Source organism: Dendrobates tinctorius, unplaced genomic scaffold (assembly GCF_039654945.1).
Source record: "Dendrobates tinctorius isolate UK_male_01 unplaced genomic scaffold, ASM3965494v1 ptg000030l, whole genome shotgun sequence".
In the NCBI taxonomy this organism is placed as follows: domain Eukaryota; kingdom Metazoa; phylum Chordata; class Amphibia; order Anura; family Dendrobatidae; genus Dendrobates; species Dendrobates tinctorius.
The window spans coordinates 21,541,080-21,564,644 of NW_027361698.1; the positions used below are offsets into that span (position 1 = coordinate 21,541,080).

The 23,565-nt window shown below is 40.4% G+C and overlaps 1 protein-coding gene across 2 annotated transcripts in view; it reads right to left on the minus strand.

Moving 5' to 3' along the window:
- Nucleotides 1-23,565, minus strand: part of ELOVL6 (ELOVL fatty acid elongase 6) — a 137,208-nt gene that overhangs the window by 13,822 nt on the left and 99,821 nt on the right. For both annotated transcript variants that reach the window (XM_073571966.1, XM_073571967.1), the window contains exon 3: nt 15,377-15,528. In XM_073571966.1, the coding sequence (XP_073428067.1) occupies nt 15,377-15,528 (152 nt within the window). The remainder of the gene's footprint in view (nt 1-15,376; nt 15,529-23,565) is intronic.

The following is a 23,565-nucleotide window of genomic DNA, read 5'->3' on the forward strand; positions in this document are numbered from 1 at the left end:
GACATTTTCAAAATTTTCGCCAAATTTCCATTCTTTTAACAAATAAACACAAGTCATATGAAAGAAGTGTTACCACTATCATGAAGTACAATATGTCACGAGAAAAGAAAGTCAGAATCACCAGGATCCATTGATGCGTTCTAGAGTTATAACCTCATAAAGTGACAGTGGTCAGATTTGAAGAAATTGGCCCGGTTACGAAGGCAAAAAACAGGCTCTGGCGCGAAAGGGTTAAATAGACTGTGTCGGAACAGGGAGTATTTTTTTTTTCAGGAGATTGAGGGCGTCGCATGGATTAGGCGTATAATAAAGATGGCAAAACTGTGTAGTGTTTTATTTCATTAAGACTTTTTTCTGGCTGTCTTTTTTTAACCCTTAACAACTATAGGATTAGTAATGGATAGGTGTCTTATTGATGCCTCTCCATTACTAACCGGGTTTAATGTCACCTGACAATACAAAGGTGTTATTAACCCCTTATTACCCCATATGCCACCACTACAAGGCAGTGTGAAGAGAGAGGCTAATGCTGCGTTCACAAGTCGATTTTTTTGCGTTTTCGCGGCGGTTTTAAACCCGCGATTTTGCCGCAAAAACACGAAAAATAAGCATCCCATGCAATCCTATGGGATTCCGCAATGCTGTGCTAATGCTGCGTTTTTTCCCGCGGTGGAATCGCTTCGCAGTAAAAAAAAACGCAGCATGCTCATTAATTTAGCGGAATCGCGGCGATCCCGCACCCATAGGAATGCATTGTTCTGCTTACTTTCCGCATGTGGCTGTGCCCACCATGCAAAAAGCAGAACATTTTCGGATGGTACCCACGGTCCGGAGGAGAGGAGACTGTCCTCCGGGCTCTGGGTACCATATCCCTGTAAAAAATAGAATTAAAATAAAAAAATATTGTTATTCTCACCTTCCGGCGTCCCGCGCAGCCTTCCCGCCTCTCTCCATGCTCCTATAGATATATATGTATAGATATAACTATCATCGCCCAAAAATATATATTTATAGATAGATATATGAATAGATAATTGAAAAAAAAAAAAAAAGCATATTTTTTCCACAAAAATGATTTTTCTGCCCCCAATTTTTTTCCCCCCAAGGATAACAGGAAAAATTGGACCCCAAAAGTTGTTGAGGCAGAATGAACAAATCCACAAAACGTGAAGAATTGGTTTTATTTTTTTTTATGCCGTTCCTCATGCGATATAAGTGATTAGGCGACTTTATTCTTCGTGTCAGCGCGATTACAGACATCCCAGATTTATATCCTTTTTTATGTTTGGCTGCTGTCACACACTAAAAGACACTTTTTTTTGTAAGATGTTTTTGCATCACCAGATTTTGAGAGCTATAATTTTTCCTTATTTCCATATTTTGGCCGACAGTCATGTGAGGGCTTGTTTTTTGCAGGACAAGCTGACTTTTTTATTGATGTCATTTTTGGGTCATCATGGCAGAGATTGGGCCCAGCGATGACGTCATGGGGATGCCGATCAGAAGGCAGAGGGAGCTCCCAACCCTCTGCCTCCCTCCTGAACGCAGCAATCGAGCTTGATCGCAGCAATCAGGGGGTTAACAGCCAGGGGTGGGGCAACGACACCGCTGCTGGCTATTAGTGCAGAAGCTCAGCCACTGGCAGCGCTGAGCTCCTGCACTGATCGGACGGGAGGTGCTGATATTTCAGCATCTCCTGCGTGATCATGCCGTGATCGCGTTCTGGGTGCGGGGACTGACGGCATGGATCCCCGCACCTCTTCCCGTGCCTCTCAACTGTTAGTATATATTTATATTACACAGAAAGATAGAAGAAAAGCAGCTAATTCATTTGCCGGCTTCTGCAAAAACAATGCAGGAGTCGACAGGATAGGAGACATGGTTTATATACACTAAATAGATGTAGAATAGGTAGATATATAGATGTCAGTGATCAATACAACTAGTATAGTATGCGTGCAAATTAGGGGACCTGTACTTCATTAATAAATATTTCTTTTTTGGAAAATAATTGCGTGGGCTCCCGTGAAAGTCGATGGCTAGGGGCCGATCTTTATAGCCTGGGAAGGGGTTAATATCCACAGATCATCCCAGACTGTGAATATCAGCCCGCAGCTGTATATTTAGCCTTTACTGGCTATTAAGATAGGTGGACACCCAAAAAAATGACATTGGGTCCCCCTATAATTTATAGCCAGAAAAGGCTATGCAGACAGCTGCGGGCTGATATTCATAGCCAAAAAAGCAGGGCTGTGGAGTTGGAGCCGGAGTCGTGAAGTCGGTGCTCATTTTGGTGGAGTCAGTATAAAATGGACCCACTCCGACTCCTAAAATATATAATAAATTGGGTACAGTAGTTCAATGCAGAATGTGCTGAATATTTTTTCAGAGGAATTTGGGAAAGTTATGAAATGTCCTATAAATGGATGTTCTATTCCTGATCTAAGGCTACATTCACACAAGAACAGGTTCTTGCTATTGTAACGGACAATGCTTCAAAAATTATAAGTACAATTAAACTGATGAATAAGAGTAATGAACAATAGCTAGAAGAAAATTTAGGATTCAGTATGTTTGAGATGGAAGGCCACAGTGCTGTTCATGTAACTGAGGAACAAACAGATATTACAACAGAAGAACAGCAAAATTATACTTTAGAAATAGATGATCTTTTTGAAGCTGCTTCAAAACACTTTCATATTCATCACATGCGCTGTGTTGTGCACATGCTGCAGCTGGCAATAAGAGATAGTCTGCAAGAGGGACATGCTGGAAATCGGATTGGAAAAGTGAGGAAATTGGTTATTGCCACCAGAACCCCTAAAATTGATTCCATCTTGAAAAGACGTGCTGGGAAAGGGGCAATTGTCGATCAAGCCACTCGGTGGGGCAGCACCTATTTAATGATTGATTGTTTGAACTAAAAACGTTTCTTATAGATATGACGAACCCTCAGGTCACCCTAAATGAAGGTCAATGGACACAGGTGGCTAAAGTGTAGGAATTGCTTAATCACCCATTTACCGTGACTAAAAAATTACAAGCTGAGGATTTAACTCCTGGCATTTTCATAAGGGAGTGGAAGAACTTGCTATTTTGCCTGTCCCAAAGAGGAGGTTTAATCGCAGATGGCATATCTTCTACAATAAAACGGAGAGAGACACAGCTATTGGAAAATAAGATTTTTCTGGCACCTGTTTATGTGGACCCAAGTCATCGTATACTGCTTGATGATCAACAGCTTACTAAAGGAAAAGAAGCTCTGACTGAGGTAGCAGTTAGGATGAGTGGCCTACAGGAGGACTGCCAGGCGCAAGAGGATTTGGGTCCTGACAGTGCTACTGCTGCCATATCTTCATCCTCATCACATGAGGCGCTTGACTTTGCCTGCTCCATGTCATCTAAATACTTGTCAAAGTGTTGCCACAAGGAAAAAGATTTCACTCCCTCTTCTATAGCAAGCAGACTGACCATATTTCAGCAAAATGTTTCACTTGCTCTCAAAGAAATAGAAAAATTCAACCGTTCATCAAAACTGACTGTGCATGAGGCAATTAATTTATACCCGGAAATTGTTAGAAATGTTGCCCATGTGGTTACGGCTTTGCCTCCAACCCGAGTTAGTGTAGAGAGGTTGTTCTCTTGTCTTAAAATTATTAGGTCAGATTTGAGGTCATCTATGAAGGAGGATCTGATGGAGGCAATTTATTTCTTAGAACAAACTCAGACTGCACAAATGTTATTTAGTATGATTTTGTTGAAAACTGTTTTTTGCCACTTACATAGTTTATTACATAGTGTTATATATTGTATAACATATTTACAATTTATTACAGTTTTTTGTGTTCTAAAGTTGTATTCCAATAAATATATATTATATTCTATCTAAATATCTTGCTTATTAGATCATAAAAATGATTAAATGTCTGATGTTCCCATTGTACGACAATAAGTTTATCACTTAAATATAAGCAATATATGTGGGAGTCGGAGTCGTGGAGTCCGTGTAAGGGAAAATGAGGAGTCGGAGTCGCAGGTTTGGCTTACCGACTCCACAGCCCTGCAAAAAAGGGGCCAAGAATATTGCCCCCCGGCTACAAACACCAGCACACAGCCGCCCCATAAATGGCGCATCACTAAGATGCGCCAAATTCGGCACTTAGCCTCTCTCTTCCCACTGTCGTGTAGTGGAGGTATATGGGGTAATAAGGGGTTAATGTCACCTTTGTCACCTACCCATTACTAATCCTATAGTTCTGAAGGAGGAAAAAAGACACAGCCAGAATGAAGTCCTTTATTTGAAAAAAATGACACAGACTCCGTTATTGTTCTTAATTAACCTCTTTACCCCCAAGGGTGGTTTGCACGTTAATGACCGGCCCAATTTTTACAATTCTGCCCACTGTCCCTTTATGAGGTAATAACTCTGGAATACTTCCATGAATCCTGGTGATTCTGACAATGTTTTCTCCTGACATATTGTACTTCATAATAGTGGTAAAATTTCTTTGATATTATTTGCGTTTATTTGTGAAAAAACGGAAGTTTGGCAAAAATTTTGAAAATTTTCCAACTTTGAATTTTCATGCCCTTAAAACAGAGAAATATGTCACAAAATAGTTAATAAATAACATTTCCCAAATATCTACTTTACATCAGTACAAGTTTGGAACCAATTTTTTTTTGTTAGGAAATTATAAGGGTTAAAAGTTGACCAGTGATTTCTCATTTTTCTAACACCAGAAAATACCCAAAAGAAAATACCCAAAAGTGACACCATTCTAAAACTGCACCCCTCAAGGTGCTCAAAACAACATTCAAGAAGTTTATTAACCCTTCAGGTGCATCACAGGAATTTTTGGAATGTTTAAAAAAAATGAACATTTAACTTTGTTTCACAGAAAATTTACTTTATTTTACCAAGGGTGACAAGAGAAATTGGACCGAAAAAGTTGTTGTACAATTTGTCCTGAGTACGTCGATACCCCATATATGCAGGTAAACCACTATTTGAGCACATGGCAGAACTCGGAAGGGAAGGAGCGCCGTTCGACTTTACAATGCAAAATTGGCCGGAATTGACGGTTTCGTTTGGAGAGCCCCTTATATGCTTAAACAGTGGAAACCCCCCAAGAGTGACACCATTTTGCAAAGTAGACCTCCTAAAGAACTTATCTAGATGTGTGGTGAGCATTTTGAACCCCCAAGTGCTTCACAGAAGTTTATAATGTAGAGCTGTAAAAATAAAAAAAAATCTTTTTTTTCCCACAAAGATGATCTTTACGCCCCCAATTTATTTTTTATTTTCCCAAGTGTAACAGGAGAAATTAGACCCTAAAAGTTGTTGTGCAATTTGTCCTGAGTAGGCTGATACCCCATATATGTGGGGGTAAACCACTGTTTGGGCCCATTGCAGAGCTTGGAAGGGAAGGAGCACCGTTTTACTTTTTCAACGCAGAATTGGCTGTAATTGAGATCAGACGCCATGTTGCGTTTCGAGAGCCCCTGATGTGCCCAAACAATGTAAACCCCCCCAATTCTAATACCAACCGTAACCCCAACATACCCCTAACCCTAATCCCAACCCTAACACCCCTAATCCCAACCCTAAAGGGAAAATGGAAATAAATACTTTTTTTATTTTATTATTTTTTACTAACTAAGGAGGTGATAAAGGGGGTTTGATTTACTATTTATAGTGGGATTTTATGCTTGGCAGATGTCACACGGTAAAAGACGCTTTTTATTGCAAAAAATAGGTTTCTGCATCACCACATTTTGAGACCTATAATTTTTCCATATTTTGGCCCCCAGAGTCATGTGAGGTCTTATTTTTTGCAGGACGAGTTGACGTTTTTATTGGTACCATTTTCGGGCACATGACATTTTTTGATCGCTTTTTATTCCGATTTTTGGTACGCAGAATGAACAAAAACCAGCAATTGATGAATTTCTTTTGGGGGGCATTTATACTGTTCCACGTGTGGTAAAATTGATAAAGCAGCTTTATTCTTCAGTACGATTACAGCGATACCTCATTTATTTTTTTTTATGTTTTCGCGCTTTTATACAATAAAAACAATTTTATATAAAAAATTATTTTTGCATCGCTTTATTCTGCGAGCTATAACTTTTTATTTTTTCACTGAGGATGCTGTATGGCGGCTCGTTTGTTGCGGGACAAGATGATGTTTTCAGTGGTACCATGTTTATTTATATCCGCTTTTTTGAACGCGTGTTATTGCACTTTTTGTTCGGTGGTATGGTGATAAAGCATTGTTTTTTGCATATATATACACACACACACACACACACATACACAGTATATTTATATATACAATAGATGGAGGCCCGATGCTGTCGCATCGGGAGGGCGGTAATGTCATGATGGGGGAGGCTTTGCAGTGTTGAGAATCTCTCCCAGCCATGTGCTCACCCACCTATCCAATCTCTCTTTCCCCATATGCTGACTTCTCCAGTCTGTGCTCACTTCTTTGACCTGTCTACCCCATGTGCTATCCCCCTTATCTGCTGTCTCCTACCCCATGTGCTGTCCTGTTTGAGCTGTCTCCCCCCTGTGCTCTGTCTGTCTCACCCCTATGCGCTTTCTCTCCCTCATCTGCTGCCTTCTCCTCTTATGTTATCTCTTGTTTGATCTGTGTAGCCCATCACTAAACAGTCAGTGCACAGCTATTTGAAGGGGTTTTCCCACGAACGAAAGTTCATTTTAAAAATTGTCTGTGTCTGACCGTGTACAGAACATACCACAGCTCCTGGGCAGGGGAGGAAGCAATAGGCAATACTGACATTACAGCAGGAGATTGCAAAGGATACATTTAATGAGGTAAAATATTGTTTAAAAAGTCAGTGAAATATTTTACCTCACAAAATGAATCCTTGGTGATCCCCTGCTGTAATGTCAGTTTTGTCTTTTGCTTCTTCCCCTGCCCAGGAGATGTGGTATGCTCCGTACACGGTCAGACACAGACAATTTTTAAAATGAACTTTCGTTCGTGGGAAAACCACTTTAATGTGACCGGCTTCCTCTGCCTGTAGACATGTCGCGCATCTGCCGCCGGGATCAGCCGAATGATTCATTGGTCCTGCGCGGAATTTGCGCAGGCGCAGTGCAACAGTGTTCCGCTGGTGGTACCGCGCAAGAGGCTGCTTGAATGTGAGTGTGTGAATGTGAGTGTGTGTGAGTTTAAGTGAGTGTGACTGTGAATGTGAGTGTGTGAGTGTATGAGTGTGAATGTGTGTGAGTGTGTGTGGTGCGTACGGCATATAGAGTGTGTGTATGGTGGGACGGTGTGGTACTGGTGTTACCATGCAATACGTTGGTACCAGCAGTAGTTTCCATATTGAGACACCCATCACTTGGGTGTCCCAATATGGTGGTCGGTGAACTTCCTCCGCTTTGAATTCTGGGATACGGCAACATCGGGACATAATAGGAAATGAAAACATTACAAACCAAATATTATATATATATATATATATATATATATATATATATGTATATATATATATATATATATATATATATATATATATATATATATATATATACACACACACACATACATACATACTGTCATGGCCAGAAGTGTTGCCACCATAAATTTGTTACAGAAAATAAGGTATTTCCCCCAGAAAATTATTGCAATTACATGTTTATTTCCTTTTTGTGTATTGGAGCAATTCAAAGAAAATGAAAAAAGGCAAATTGGACATAATTTCACTTAAAACCCCAAAACTGGTCTGGACAAAATTGTTGGCATTCTCAACTTAATATTTGGTTGGACACCCTTTGGAATAAATAACTGCAATCAATCGCTATAACCATCAACAAGCTTCTTCCACCTTCCACGAGAGGTGGTGAGCTCTCCTTCAAAGGAAGTCTTCAAACAGAGGCTGGACAGACATCTGTCTGGGATGATTTAGTGAATCCTGCTTTGAGCAGGGGGTTGGACCAGATGACCCAGGAGGTCCCTTCCAACTCTACCATACTAGGATTCTATGATATGACTTATTAGTTACAAACTCATGTTGACTCTGGTTAATCACTTCATTCTTATCCAGGTACTTACATACATGTTGTTTAATAATTTGTTGAAAGATCTTTCCCAGTATAGAAGTCAGACTCACCTACCTAAAGTTCCCTGGGTCCACCTTCTTCCCCTTTTTGAAGATAGAAACAACATTTGCTCTTTTCTTACATTGAGAGCTTGCGACCGTTACCTCTGACTAGAAGTTGCATTCACAAGATGGTGGCACAGAACAAAGTGGTGCCAGGAAGAGCTGAAGCCGGCAGCTGGTAAGAACAAGAATACGCTATGGGACCTTAAATTAGTCAGAACCTATATAAGACTCATAATTCAGTGCAGGGCACTTCCAAAAAGTACATGTAATTCCAAAAGAAGTGAAGCAATAGAGCCCAAATAATGAAATTTAAAATTTAACATTTTTTTCAGAATTGTTAAAAGCAATGAAAAAGAGAAGGGCAAAATGGGCAATGAAGGCTGAACATTAACAATCACCATGCATGTGTATAGAAGGTATCAAACAGAAATAATTCCTTTAAACAGGTATTTTCATAAGTACACATATACTGGGTTGAGAGTGACCTCCACTGGTCAATGGTAAGCATGGTGCAGTAACAACATAAACATAAAGTGCAATATGACAACTAATGATGTGCAACTATGCAGACAGGAATAAATGAATATTGTATCTATAACCAGCTATTAAAGTAGAGGGCATAATAAAGTGCCAGTGCATTAAATATAGATATTTCACAGTCAATTACTACAAGTAGGTATTTTCGTAAGTATACATAGAATAAATTATTGACAATTCCTAGTAGACAATGATAATTATATCAGAAAAATGTACAATCAAAATGTTCATAAAGGCTATATACATGGTATGGTAACATAATAAAGTGCTGTGCAGCTATTAATAATTTGTATATATATATATATATATATATATATATATATATATATATATATATATATACACACACCCCCAGGAAGAAGCCACAAGCATCAAAACTTATGTCAGGGTTTCTCAGCCTGTACATCGGTCCCACTAAAATAAATGTTAATTATCCATAACTCTTTTGACCTGTTAAATATTTATGGGGTTATATGCATCATCAATAGTCAAATCTGCCCTTTCTTTTTGGACATGAGTCAACTACCACTATCTCTCCACCTTACATATAAACACACCTCCTTGTCATGTGGGTATACTGTATTCATATTTAATGCACTGGCACTTAACTGTGGATTTGTCTCAATAGCTGATTTGGGTATAATATTCATTTATTCATTGATCTCTACTGTATATTCATGGTTGCACATTATTAATAGTTGCACTGCACTTTATTCTGTTACCATATCATATGTATAGTCTTTCTGAACATTTTACATTATACCTATATTTAATGCACTGGCACTTTATTATGGACACCTACTTTAATAGCTGTAGTAGTTAAATTTTAAATTTCATTATTTGGGCTGTAATGCTTCCCTCGTTTTGGGATTATGGGAATGTAAATTAGTAGCACCACTCCAGTGCTGAAATAATAATAAAAAAAAACACTGGAGGGTTGCTTTAAAGTACACTTATTGCCCAATACCATATAGCTATTAAGTTTGTGGTGGCAACGTCCTCTCCCTCCTCTGTACCAGTCAGATTGTTTACTATATTTTTTAAATATATTGTCATAAATGGAGTTATGAGTTATACAAATCAAAGGCTGATGGCATTTGATCACTGCTTGCAACCCTCCTCCCACCTGTGAACAGGTAAAGACAAGACATGGACATTGTATACAGACTAATTAACATGTAGCTGACAGTTGTTAAAAAAGCAAACATTGATTGTAGCACCCCTTTGGTAATGAGGATGCACACTCAATGCAAGGTGAAGATATCTGTCCTAAGGCTGACACTACAGCTCCATATTAGAAACCTCAGATGGCAGTGGGTGAACCATATTTTCCATGCCTTAACTACAAAATCCAAAAATGTGACACAATCCAGGGATATATCCATGACTGAGGAACATATTTGCATCTTTGGGTAGAGTTGTAAAACTTTTTAGCTGGCAACCTACAGGAATGCAATATCTCCCTGAATTGTGGATATTTTATATTTATGTGTAATGGATGTTTGGAAAGATGACGACCATATTGTTTCGCTAGGAGGTTCCTGGGGGAGATAGCATCATTAGCAGAAATATGGCCAAAAACTAGATTAGAATCAAATGTAATCAGCCATCCCCCTTATCTCTGCTGGGGGAGAAGTGAGGGGTCTGGTGAGACCCTTTATACAATGTCATCTTTGGAGTATCCGTATCCGATCCCAGAAGAAGAAACACGCAATGAAGATCTGTCCAAATTTCCTGTGTCGTTCTCCTCCACCAGAAGCTTTCATGGATCCAATTTGAAAGATGTATATGTATTTTATCCCTTTTATTTTATACTGTTTTTCCTGTATGTCCTTTTGTTACTCCATGTTTTGTAAACTTTAAAATGTAATAAGTTTGTCCCCGTTGCTCTAACGTGCCCATGATCTTGAGGTGATTAATTAGCTTGGTTGGGTTGTAGCAAGAGTGCAACGTAGAAAACCATTCAAGAGTTTGGGAAAGTTGGGTGTGCATGTGTACCAGTGTGTTGCCCTGTGCAGGCTACGCACTGATTTATCAAAAAGGCGACAGGTGGCAGAGAAAGGTGTGGCATAAACGTGGGTAGAGTAAAGTATCGCATCGACGTGTGCAGAGTAAGGTGTGGAGTAGACGTGGGTAGAGTAAGGTGTAGCATAAATGCGGGTAGAGTAAGGTGTGTAGATGTGGGCAGAGTAAGGTGTGACGTAGATGTGGGTAGCGTAAGGTGTGGTGTAGACATGGGTAGAGTAAGGTGTGCCATAGACGTGGGCAGAGTAAGGTGTGATGTAGATGTGGGCAAAGTAAGGTGTGGTGTACACGTGAGCAGAGTAAGGTGTGGTGTACACGTGGGCAGAGCAAGGTGTGACGTAGATGTGGGCACAGTGAGGTGTGGCATAGATGTGGGAACAGTAAGGTGTGGCGTAGATATGAGAAAAGTATCGCGTAGCCGTGGGTAGAGTAAAGTGCGGTGTAAACGTGGGAAGAGTAAGGTGTGGCGTAGATGTGGGTAGAGTAAAGTATCGTGTAGACGTGGGCAGAGTAAGGTGTGGTGTAGAAGTTGGTGGAGTAAGGTGTGGCATAGACGTGGGAAGAGTAAGGTGTGGCATAGAAGTGGGCAGGGTAAGGTGTGGCGTAGTCGTGGGTAAAGTGTGGTGTAGACGTGGGCAGAGTAAGGTATGGTGTAGACGTGATGACCGTCTGTGGAGTGCGCGTAGCTCAATGTCAACCTGTCAACCTATTGTGATAGGTGAGTGGATGAGTTAGTGAGCATCCAAGGCAGGTGTGTTGGGAGTGAGTCGTTATTGTGACACATTGGTGGAAGCGGTAGTGCTGTTCATGACATGTTTGTAAACCCTTTTCACATGTACAGCCCCATGAAATTAATGGTGCCACAAAAACAGATGCATACTAATACAAACAGTAATAATTACAAGTAACTTGCATCCCAATCATTACATTAATGATAAATACCACTCTTCTAATGCTGAAGCGATTAAAAACAGTATATATTATACCATATGACATTGATTGCCGTGAACTGATCCAAGGTAGATAATAGTCAGTCGAAGGCTTAAGCAGAGATTATGTCATTTAAAGCTTATAAGAGAGCAGCCTATGATTTGTCAGCATTATGACGGACATAAGACAACCTCTAAGTGTACTTGTGTCATTCTATTCTTGGGAACGACACGATTCGAAAGGCACACAACATGTATTTCTATATTGGAAAATGAATGGGAAATGAATCAGCTCATTGTAGATTAGGAATGTATTAGTTTACACTGAGCTTTTTCGCACACGCTCCAGGGCTAACCTAAATGGAGAAGTGCATTAGAAAGATCAGGAGGTCTTCTTATGCGGTCATAGTATATATCTAATAGCCTGGTTACTAGAAGATGGGCACTCTTTATAACATGCAATGCTGCTTATCACATTTCCTGGCCAAAAGGAAGGTGCTTCTAAATATATAGATTTTACTCATAGCCCCAGGATACTAGACGTAGTGAATGTTATTAACCGCCTCTACAGTCAGCAGAGCTAGCATTCAATTACTAACAGTCTTATGCATTCCAATTTACTGGCAATACCTATGATGCAAGCAACACTTTCAGATTTCCTCTGATTCCACTGAATAGTAAAGAAATCCTGACCAAGCTGTGATGCAGTTCATTTCACACAAGAATACCTAAAGGAGTATTCCAGCAAAAAACACTTAGCACCTGTCAGTTCAGCATATGCACTGCCACTTCTTATAACTCTATGGAAGTGAGGGAGAGAGCTGAAGTCTTAAGTTACAGTTTTTTTCTAGAATACTGCTTTATAGGCAGTTGTCCAGTTCCGGTTGGGTACATGTAGAGGACTGTTCCTGTTTGGGTACAGGCGGAACATGCACACCACAGCGAAAATGAAGCAATGAAATACACAGCACTAAATGCAACATTTGCATTGCAAAAGGTTAAATCCACTGTTGCATCTGCAGCATAAATTGACATTTTGTGCATTTCAAATCTGGTCAATTTAGGTTGTGGATATTCTCCACAGTGAATGCATAACATTTCTAAATATCTTATACACATTAATGTTACTGTAAAAGGCATCAGAATTTCCACCTGGGGCAGAGAGTTTCCAAAAACCAGATCTCACACTAGCAAACTTAGGCCAGCTTTAAATTACATGGAACCCATTCAAACTAATGGGAAACCATGTACATTTAAAGGGAATCTGTCACCATTTGCTAACTTATCTTACAGCAGCATGATGTACGGGAATATACTTTCATTCCAGAAATGTATCACTTACTGAGCTGCAGTTTTGATAAAAAAATCACTGTTGTATCTTCTGGAGATTTACCAGCTCACTGAACGCTGAGCTCTGCATAACTCCACCCACACTACTGATTGGAAGCTTTCTTTGTACACTGTGCATAGGCAGAAAGCTGCCAATCAGTGGTGGGTCAGGGTGCTCATGAATAAGGATTACATGGCAGCAGGTTACTAGCCTTCAAGTGAGAATCTCCTGTAGTGATTGGCGAACCTGAACAGTAAAGTTTGGGGTCCGCACCGAACACCTACTTTTGCTGTTCGGATTCGGCACCTCGAACATTGCGTTTCCACTGCATGACAGCGAGAGACACACTGGTGGCTCTGATCGATGGGAAGATGATTAGCGATGGTCAGAGCTGCGGTTCTCAGCAGCTGCGACCAGCGGTAAAAACTTTACAGACTTTCACAGAGGCATCAGCTGATGAGAGTACTAACAATAAAAAAAATGACATGGCGTCTGTTCTATTTTTGATATCCAGCATGGCAAATCTGAAAACTGCAGGCTGCAACCCTCAGCTGTCAACTTTATCATGGCTGATAATCAAGAATAGAGGGGACCCCATGCCGTTTTTTTTTTTTTTTTATTTATTTAATTTAAAAAATCCCCCTCCTCATTTTTTGACAACCAGCCAAGCTAAAGCAGACAGCTGGGGGCTGGTATTCTCAGGCTGGATATTGGCCCCTCCCAGCCTAAAAATAGTAGCCTGCAGCTGCTCCAGAAAAAGTGCATCTATTAGATGCATCAATTCTGGCGCTTTGCCCATCTCTTCCCATTTGCCCTGTATCAATGGCAAGTGCAGTAATATTTGTGGGATTAATGTCACCTTTGTATTGTCAGGTGAAATCAAGCCCACAGATTAGTAATGGAGAAGCATCTATAAGACACCTAGACATTACTAACCCCATATTCATATTGTAAGTAAAAAAATACCCATAATAAGGTCCTTTATCAAAATAAAAATGCACACCTTGTTTTACAAATTTATTTAAAAAAAATAACAAAGTTATTCTTATCTGACGTCCATTCCATTGAGCCCTAGTTCCCTGTAAGAAAAAGTTAGTGAAGATATCCAACACCGTAATCCATCTCTGCAAAATGTGGCTCACAACCTGGATGGTGCCATGATGTGACTGTCTAGGCTGAAACCCACAGGAGATTGAGGTACTTCAAGTGCAGCCTCAGTGACTAGAGGTGACGTCATAGAAAATAGTAAGGCGAAAATAACTTGGGTTATTTTTAAATAAATTTGTAAAACAGGGTGTAAATTTTATTTCAAATAATTATATTTCAAATAAAGTACTTTACTGGGTGTTTTTTTTATCTACAATATGACTATGGTGTTAGTAATGGATAGACGTCTTATAGACGCTTCACCATTACTAATCTGTGGGCTTGGTGTCATCTGACAATATACAGGTGACATCAACTCTACAAATATTGACCCACTTGCTAAGGCCACAGAGCAAATGCTGGGACAGTTGCAGGCTACTATTTTTAGGCTGGGGGGGAAATATCCATGACTCCTTACCAGCATGAGAAAAAAAGCCCCCAGCTATCTGTTTTAGCTTGGCTGGTTGTCAAAAGTTGGGGACCCCATGACATTTTTTTACATTATTTATTTAAATTAATTTTAAAAAATGGTGTGGCAAACAACTGATGTTCAGACCCCGGTTTCGGGTACTGTTCTGGTCCCCGACACAAACTTTTTTAAAAATGTTTGGCTGAAGCCACCAGACCCGAACATCCAGGGGTTTGCTCATCATTAATCTCCTTCTGTTAAAACAGTAATTTTATCAAAAATCAAAACTACAGCAAGCAGCCCAATAAGTGACACATTGCTGAAATCAGATTCTCTGTCTTCACATTATTCTGCTCTTAGATTTGGGGCAAAAACCTGGTTTTAGATTCCCTATAAATGTATTTGTATATAAAAATACCTCCTCAGCCAGCACTTGAGTGTTGGCAATAACGACATCGCCTGCAATCACTTGGAGACTAGGCCTCAAGATGCTGCAGGGTATAGTAATAACAAAAGGTGTCCAGGATGTTGGCATTTGACCGTTGGCCAAGGAAGTTGGCTCTGCCCTGTCCTTTTACCCAGCATTTCCGACCTGGACATTGAACCAGGGTTCTGCAAATCTTTTTTCTCAATTTTACCACAAACTTATGAAGTCTGTCATGGTTTTATGTGGCACTATTCTAAAAGTCAAAAGGGCTGAAACCCACATGGAGTCTCTTAATGCAGATCAGTGTGTTATTTTTTCTCAAAACACAAGCAAAAACGAACAACGGAACAAGTAAAAACATTGAACAGAGTCTTCCCTTGAGAAATAGCCCACGGATATTTCTTAAGAATAAAAAACGAAAAGTTTCTCACCCAACTCTGGAGCTTTGCTAAGTACAAATGCGTAGGCCCAGAATTTGCTGACTGGTCCATAATAGAAACTCTGGTCACAAACTGACTGCTTAAGTCCTTTGGTCATCAAAATGTACAACATATAAGCACCTGTCCGGACAGCACCAAATATACTAAAGGGAAAAAACAAGGGATTAATATATTTAGATTAAATATTTGTACAAACCCTTGCATCCAAAAAACTAATACTAGTAGGCAAACGGTATTAAATTCCACATCTTTCATGTTCCATCTTGAAAAATGAACATCTCTAAGAACATCTCTAACTAAACCAGGTGGACTAACGCAAAGACTTACAAAAGTCTTGTACATGAAAGGAAGCTCTGCACAAACAGTATGTATATGACATTGAGATAGAATACACTGGATTTAAACATTTCAGTCAAAATATGCTTTAAATATTACGCACCAAATTACTTTGGTTGACTTCCATATTCATACCAAGATTCACCATATAGCCTGTTCTTCTAAACAATGAAAAGTTGTCCAACAACGTTATCATAGTGCGGTTAACAAACTGGCATCAATTGGTACCATGAACGTAGCTTTAATATGTGAGAATAAATGATGCTCAAGTATAAATATAATTTATTCTACATGTAATTTATTTGTTTTTAAGAGGTTTAGATATCTAACGAATATCTCCCACCCCACCAAAAAAGTATCTAAAATAAAAGAAGTGGAAGACATAATTCCACTCATAAGCATCTTATTTTTATGCCGAGTTTGGATTGAAATCTTTGGAATTCAGAGGTCATGTCAATACCTTGAACTTTTTGTTATGTTTCTCAAACTATTCCTTCACTAGTTTTGCACTGTGACAAGGCACAATATAATTTTCAAAAAAGCCACTGCCATTGAATTTCAACTACACCATTTTTTCCTTTCCTTATTACCCCATCCGTTGGCTACCAGTAATGCACGTTCACTATATGCTTTATACCGTATTACTTGCCAGTCTTCTGCAGTTTCCAGCGCTGCTCCAGTTCTCTCCTACATCACGTGACTGCAGTTGTGACCAGCCGGTTCACACAGTCACTTTCTCAATGTCAGTCTATGAGACTCATACGTCTAAGATCTTTGTTCTATTAGGAAGGTCATCTGTGGTGTGAGCAGGCAATAAACAGCATGCGGTCACACAATGCAGGAGAGGGACCACAGAAGACAGTGACTGGTAAGTGTATATTTTCTTTGTAACAGATTTTATAAATAGTTTTAACATTACAGAAAGTTTTAACTTTTCTCCTTGTGGAGAGTAACAAGCCAAGCCTGGAATATCAGAGAGAGGAGACTTCTCCTCTGGAAATTTATATATGCAAATTGTCTCTTTAGAGAGGACTAGACCTTTAACCTAGTAGAGTTCTCTCACCCAGCCAAGTCAGATTTCATATTTTGCACTCAAAACACCGTATCTGCAAATTTTGATTCTGGTTTGGCTTTTATCCCAAGTCATATTTGCAAGGCTAACTAACAAGTCAATATTGAGTTCTACTCTTCTTCCTCTTTGAAGAGAACATTTGCATATTTAAATGTGCCTGGAGTTGTGTGGTTTTCATCATCCGGTTCTGAAGGGCATTGTTCACAATGAAGCAGTCATCAGTGTGGGATGTGACCAAATGACATCCACTTCTCTGCCTTTCTGTGACTCTTCCAGTCTCTGTATCTCTGTTGTAATACTATGATGACACTTTGTGACACCCTGGCTCAGTGGCCACTTCCCAATGAGAACATCTTGCTTGAAGCCTCACAATGGCAAAGTACCGATGATTAGTTGTTAGATGTTGTCTTGGTCGCATGATGTCAAAATGTGAACAGCATGATGTGGAGGACTGTTTAAATACCAATTTTAATTTAACCCTGAAATTTATTGGGCAATTCATGGATCAAACACCTGTTGTGAATTTTGCCATTAAGGTCCTTGTTAGAGAACAGCAAGTTGTGCAAAAAACACTGAACAGTTGGACATGTGCATTCAAAAGTTTAGAGACGGTCACATTATGTTCATCTGAAAAGATTAGAATGCATGAAATTTAACCCTAAAGCCAATTATCCCTAACTTTTTGTGAGTGGTGTATTATGCTTTTTGGTTCCAATTTTGATACTTAAATGCCTTTAGTAGAGAATTTTAAAAAGGTGAATAATAGTTGGCATTGGCACTCTTCTGGTCTGTGACTATGCAGTTCCATAAACAGCAATGCGCTGTGTTACGACACCTTTTATTCATAATCAGCATTAACTTTTTCAGCATTTTAGGCTACAATAGCTCTTCTCTGAGATAGAACCAGACAGGCTAATCTTCACATCCATAAAACACAAGGAGTCTTGGGGAACCATGACCCAGTTGCTGGTTCACCTGTTGTCTTTTCTAAAGCCGCTTTTGGTAGGTACTAAACACTGCGTAGTGGGAACAGTCCATAAGAACTGCCATTTTAGAGATATGCGGACCTGAGCCAGACTGAGATGTCAAAGTTGGTCAGATCTTTATGTTTGCCCATTTTTCCATGATTTAAGAATAAAATAATTTATTGTTTTCTTCCTCCCTAACGATCCTTCGCTTTGACAAGAGCCGAAGTCTTCACTTATTAGTGATATTAAATGATATGACTGATCGGTGTCAGAGAATTTTTCACATTTTTAAAATTAGTTTTTCCTTTTTTCTTTCTTTAAAGTTGAATGTTCTTCCTTCATACTTTATTTTCTCTCTTTATTTCTTTCAACAGTAAAACTGTTGCTGAAAAACTGATTCAAACTTCTTACTACATACAAGACACAAACAACTGCCCCATCCTTAAAAGCAACCTACCAATATTTTGCAAGGTGCCTTGTGGTGTGACAGTTTTAGAAAGAGAAATATGTCAGACAGGTTTTTCAAAGTTTTTGGTTTCAGGTAGACTACCTCAATAGAATACCTCAAAAGATGCAAGCTGAAGGTTTCACAATGGCCCTCACAGCCCCCTAATCTGAATACCATTGAAAATCTGTGGCTAGACCTCAAAATAGCAGTGCATTCTATTTTGATGACCCAGGAATCTCACAGAGCTTGAAGAATTTTCCAAGGAAGAATAAATGAAAATCCCTCAAACAGGAATTGATAGACTCTTGGCTGGCTACAAAAAGTGTTTACAAGCAGTGACACTTTCAAAAAGGGTGCTACTCGGTAAGCCAAACCTCTGACTTCTCAATTTCCCTGACTCCGACTCTAAATCTACAGCACTGCCTCATGTACATATAATGCAGCACTGATTCATCTCAACTAAAAGCCGAGATCCTTAGATGAGGAAAAGAACAGACATTTATAGGACATTTTATAGCGTTCCCGAATTCTTATGAAAAAACGTACAGCACATCCAGCATTGTACTACTGCACCCAATGTATTATATAATTTAGGAGTCAGTCCACATTATAACAACTCCACCAAAATGAACACCAACTCTGACTCCACAGACCTGGATACTAGGTACTAACCATGCAGGGCGCCCAAACTTTTGCATCTGCCAATTATCTTTTTGTAATTTTTCAATTCTAAAAGATGAAAATATTTTTTTTCTTTCTGCATAAAATACAAAGAAAAGTGTCATCTTTAACTTTAGTCCTTTTAGAAATAATTTCATCTTCAACTTGCTTAACTGTTCACAATAAAAATAATTTTCCCACTGTATCGATGGACCTGTGGACGATGAGTAAAGCACATATAACAAAATGTGCCTGGGGACCAAGGTTTTCTGAAACTGGACAATTCCTTTAATTCATTGACCAGTTAGGTCAAACTCCACTCAGAACCTCTATTAGACCGAGTACAAAGTGCAAATAGGGCCTTCTAGTCTAGAGGGCTCAATGCATCTATGCTAAATTGTCACCTATTCATTGGAATAGTTACTGTGAACGTTCCAGCAGCCATAACTATGATAATCAACCTATACATCTAATTCAGAGTATAGCTTGCTTTCACTTACAGTGCCTTGAAGAAAGATTCAAACCCTGTGAATGTTTCCACATTTTTTTTTTTTCACGTTATACCCACAAACTTAAATGTATTTTATTGGGATTTTATGTGATATATCACCACAAAGTAGCAAGTATTTGTGAAGTGCAAAGAACATAATACTTGGCTTTCTAATTATTTTAAAAATAAAAATCTGAAAATTGTGATGTGCATTTGTATTCAGCCCCCCATAGTAAATACTTTGTATTGTGAGGAGACTGCATGCGTGTAGGCTGCAGTAATGGACTGTACACAGACCAAGGGTGATAGGATTTATTTTACAACAGAAAACTCCATGCATGGAGAAAACGGAGGGATATTATTCTCCAATACAGCAAAAGACTATTGGGGATAACTTAAGGCACAATAAGTAAGGCAGACAGTACAATTAAATACTACCCTCAGGTGTCAGTCACAGTTAAACTCCTGACCGTGACTGGAGCGGCTTAGGATGCATCACAGTGGAGGTCTGACACAGTCCTGAGGAAGCTGGTACAAGATATCCTGACGTTGGCGGTGTCCTCTCGTGGTCCTGAAGATAGCAGCGAATCCTCGGGATCCTGATGCAGGTCTTGGGTCCAGAAGATGAAGCGATGAAGAGGGAAACGTTTTTTTACCTCAGCGGTGAGTATCCCAGCACTTTGGAGACTTGCAGCACTGCCCAAACACAGTTTACAACGGGCAGCCCGGTTCGCTGTGTCGACTCGACACACGCCCAAGTACAGTTCACAGACCTTGTCTCTCACGGTCAGTGCCGTCGGCGGGGGTGGCTGCGGCAGCGTTGTCAGCTGTGTCAGCGAGGGCAGAGATGTCATCATGAATCCTCGCGCACGAACCTTTTAACAGCTTGGCCACTCCCCCTTTGCTCGAGTACAGGGAGTGGTCTTGCGCTTTAAGCTTTTCCCCCTGTGACTTAGGTGACAGCCCCGATGGTTTTGGACCCATCACGGAGGAGACATGCCTAATTAGTTCCTTCCCCTTACATTCTCCCTCTCTTTGTGCTCGCCATTCCACGTGCGAGAGTTCTTGAAGTATGCGTTGACATTCTTCTATGTTTTGTACAACTTGTTAAACAAAATATTCCTGATCAAATCGGTGAGGGGGTTTTCCTGCTGTTGACCATTCAGAACATCGTAAACTGGGAATATCAGTTGGCTCTACTTGAGTAATAGAATCAGGCTGAATGGACAAAACAGCCCTTGCAGGAATTTCAGGAGTCCCAGGGGTCTCAGGTTCCTGTTCTTCTCTGGTTCTGCCCGTGGTGGTTCAGGGCATTCATCATCTTCATCTTCATTAGTGAATGATAGATGATTCTCAGGAGCATCATGCTCTTCTTTCTCTATTCGCATAGGCTCTCTAGACACGCAGGGGCGTAATATGTTTCGGTGTATAATACGAGTTGGAGCATCATCGGCCCCCTCGGGCTGAATGTCATAGACAGGCCCTTCAGAACTGACTGGCTGATGTACATGATACACTGTATCCTCCCACCGATTATCTAAATTGTCTTGAGGACGTTTTTCTTTAACTAGTACCCGGTCTCCGCCCTGTAGATCTGTCCCCTGTAGAGGAGCCATCTCTGGGTGTTCCAACTGTCTGCACCAGTAGATGTAGAGTCTGCAATCGATGATGGTATTCTCAGACCCAGGTGGACACCCCCGTCCGTGGATTATCCTCCTCTGGGTCCAGCTCCAGTTCAGTAATCTCTTTTCCTGGCCTGCCAAAAAGTAGAGTACAGGGTGTGTATCCTGTTTGTACGATATACCCGAATATTGTACACCCACACTAGTTCTGCCTCAAATTCCAGCTAACGGGCCTTCTGATTTTCTAAGTTCCTCAACATTTGAATAAGGGTTCGATTGTACCGTTCACATGCTCCATTGCCCTGAGGGTGGTAAGGGGTCGTACGAGATTTCTCAATTCTATACAAATGGTGTAGCTCCTCCATGACTTGCCCTAAGAAGCAGGCTCCTTAGTCTGAGTGTATTCTTTTTTGGCAGCCATATACTTGAATGAAATTTTTACAGATAGCGTAAGCTGCAGTTTCAGCAGTTTGGTCCTGAGTAGGGGTCACAACAGCAAACTTAGTGAAGTGGTCCACCATGACTAAACAATGTTCATACCCTTGATGGGCTGGGACTATTTTCAGATAGTCACTCATCAGCAATTTTAACGAGGCGGAGGTTACGATAGTTTATGTAGGAGCTCTCTGATCCGGAGGTTTGGACAGTTCACAGTTCCTACAGGGTCGACATACTTCTTCCACCGTCATTTTAAGCAATGGATGGTACACAAGTCTCTGCAACCACTGAAAGGTTTTTCTTGACCAAAGTGGGCGCCATTTTCATGTGCCTCTGTGCCCACTTGATGTAACAGCTTCTCAGGAATCACTACTTGCCAAGTGACAATTAGGGCCCGCTGTAGCTGGACTTTTCTATACAGCAATCCTCTCAGGTGGAGCCTCTCCCATTGCCGTAGGATTTGTTTTGTACCAGGAGACAGGTCTTCTCTCTCCTCCCGGCTAGGTAGTTGTTTGAGGGCCACCCACTGCCGAAGTCGGGCGAGCTCTCCATCCTCCTACTGAATCTGTACCACTCCTCACAGGGCTGTCCCAGCACTCCGTTCTGACATTCTGCCTGATTTTGTTCCCCCATAGCTGCCAACGTCCTGGCAGATCCTCGGAACTCTGCTACTTCACCGGCCTCCAGCTCCTCATCTTGGTTAGGACTGGGCTGCTTATATTGAACCCTGGATAACGCATCTGCATGGGTGTTTTCAGCCCCCCATTTGTAGGCTATTTTGTACCGATATTTGGCCATTCTAGTGACCCAGCGTTCCTCCAGAGCCCTTTAATTCGCGTTCTTCAAGTGGGCCAGTGGGTTGTTGTCTGTACGTACCAGTACCTCAGATCCGGATAGGTATTCCACAAATTTTTCTGTCATGGCCCACACCAGTGCCAACAATTCTAGTTTGAACGAGCTGTAGTTGCCTGGATTCCGTTCAGAGTCATGGAGGGAACGACTCGCATAGGCAATCACCCTCTCTTTTCCACCTTGGATCAGCGACAGTATGGCTCCGAGCCCATGTAAGCTCCCATCTCTATGGAGAATGAAGGTTTGAGAAAAACCAGCATAGGCCAGGACCGGGGCTTCTGTCACAGCCATTTTCAAGGCTTGGAACGCTTTCTCCTGGCGCTCTCCTCACTGAATCTTCCGATTTTTTTCTGCTGCAGATACTCCTTTCAACAGTTCTAATAACGGATTCATAATATGGGTGAAGTCTTTCACGAACCGTCGATAATAGCCAGTCAGCGCTAAGTAGGCTCAAACATCCTTTATCGAGGTAGGCCAGTCTTGTACCACTGCAATCTTCTCACGGGACAGTCGTATGCCTTCTGCGTAGACGACATGCCTCAGGTACTCAGTCTGGGTGCAGAACAGGTGACATTTAGATGGTTTCACTCGCAGCCCATGTTTCTGGAGTCGGCTGAGTACTTGCTCAAGGCGAGCGTGGGGGCGAACACAATTATATCGTCCAGGTAGATGAGAGTGGCTTCAAAGTTTAGTTCTCCCAAACATTGTTTCATGAGTCGCTGAATTGCAATTCTTCATTTAGATTTTTTGCTTTTGAAAAAGTTTTCAATCATGCACGTGGAGGGGATAAACAAAAAATGCTTTTCATGAGGGAAGCTTTTTGGATTCTGAAACTCAATACTAGATAGCCTTTGGGCATGAATTCCAAAAACAGTTTATTCTATATTTATTAAGCTGTTTTTCATGTGATTTGTTGTAATAAGTTTTTTCTTATGTATTCTTTAAATGAAGTATTTATTAATTCAAGTCATTTTTGCTATTGAATTAATTCTATTATTTGTCTTTCAGGTGCTTGCTCACTGATAGTCTTTTGCACATGTGTTTTTCATAATTATGTCTGTTTTTTCATTGGTCATTCTATGTATATACTGTATAATTGTGGTTGTACCGGTTTATGTATCCTATGACTAAAAGTGCAAGTGAAGCACTCGAAACGCGTCAGGCTCTTTGATTTTAACATGGCTTAATTTGCCACAATAAAATATTGTTGTTTTTTTTTATTTCCATGGAGTGCTGTCAAAACCTTTTTTTTTTCTCCACTTCGCTATGCTAACTAGCTGTGACGGGCACCCTA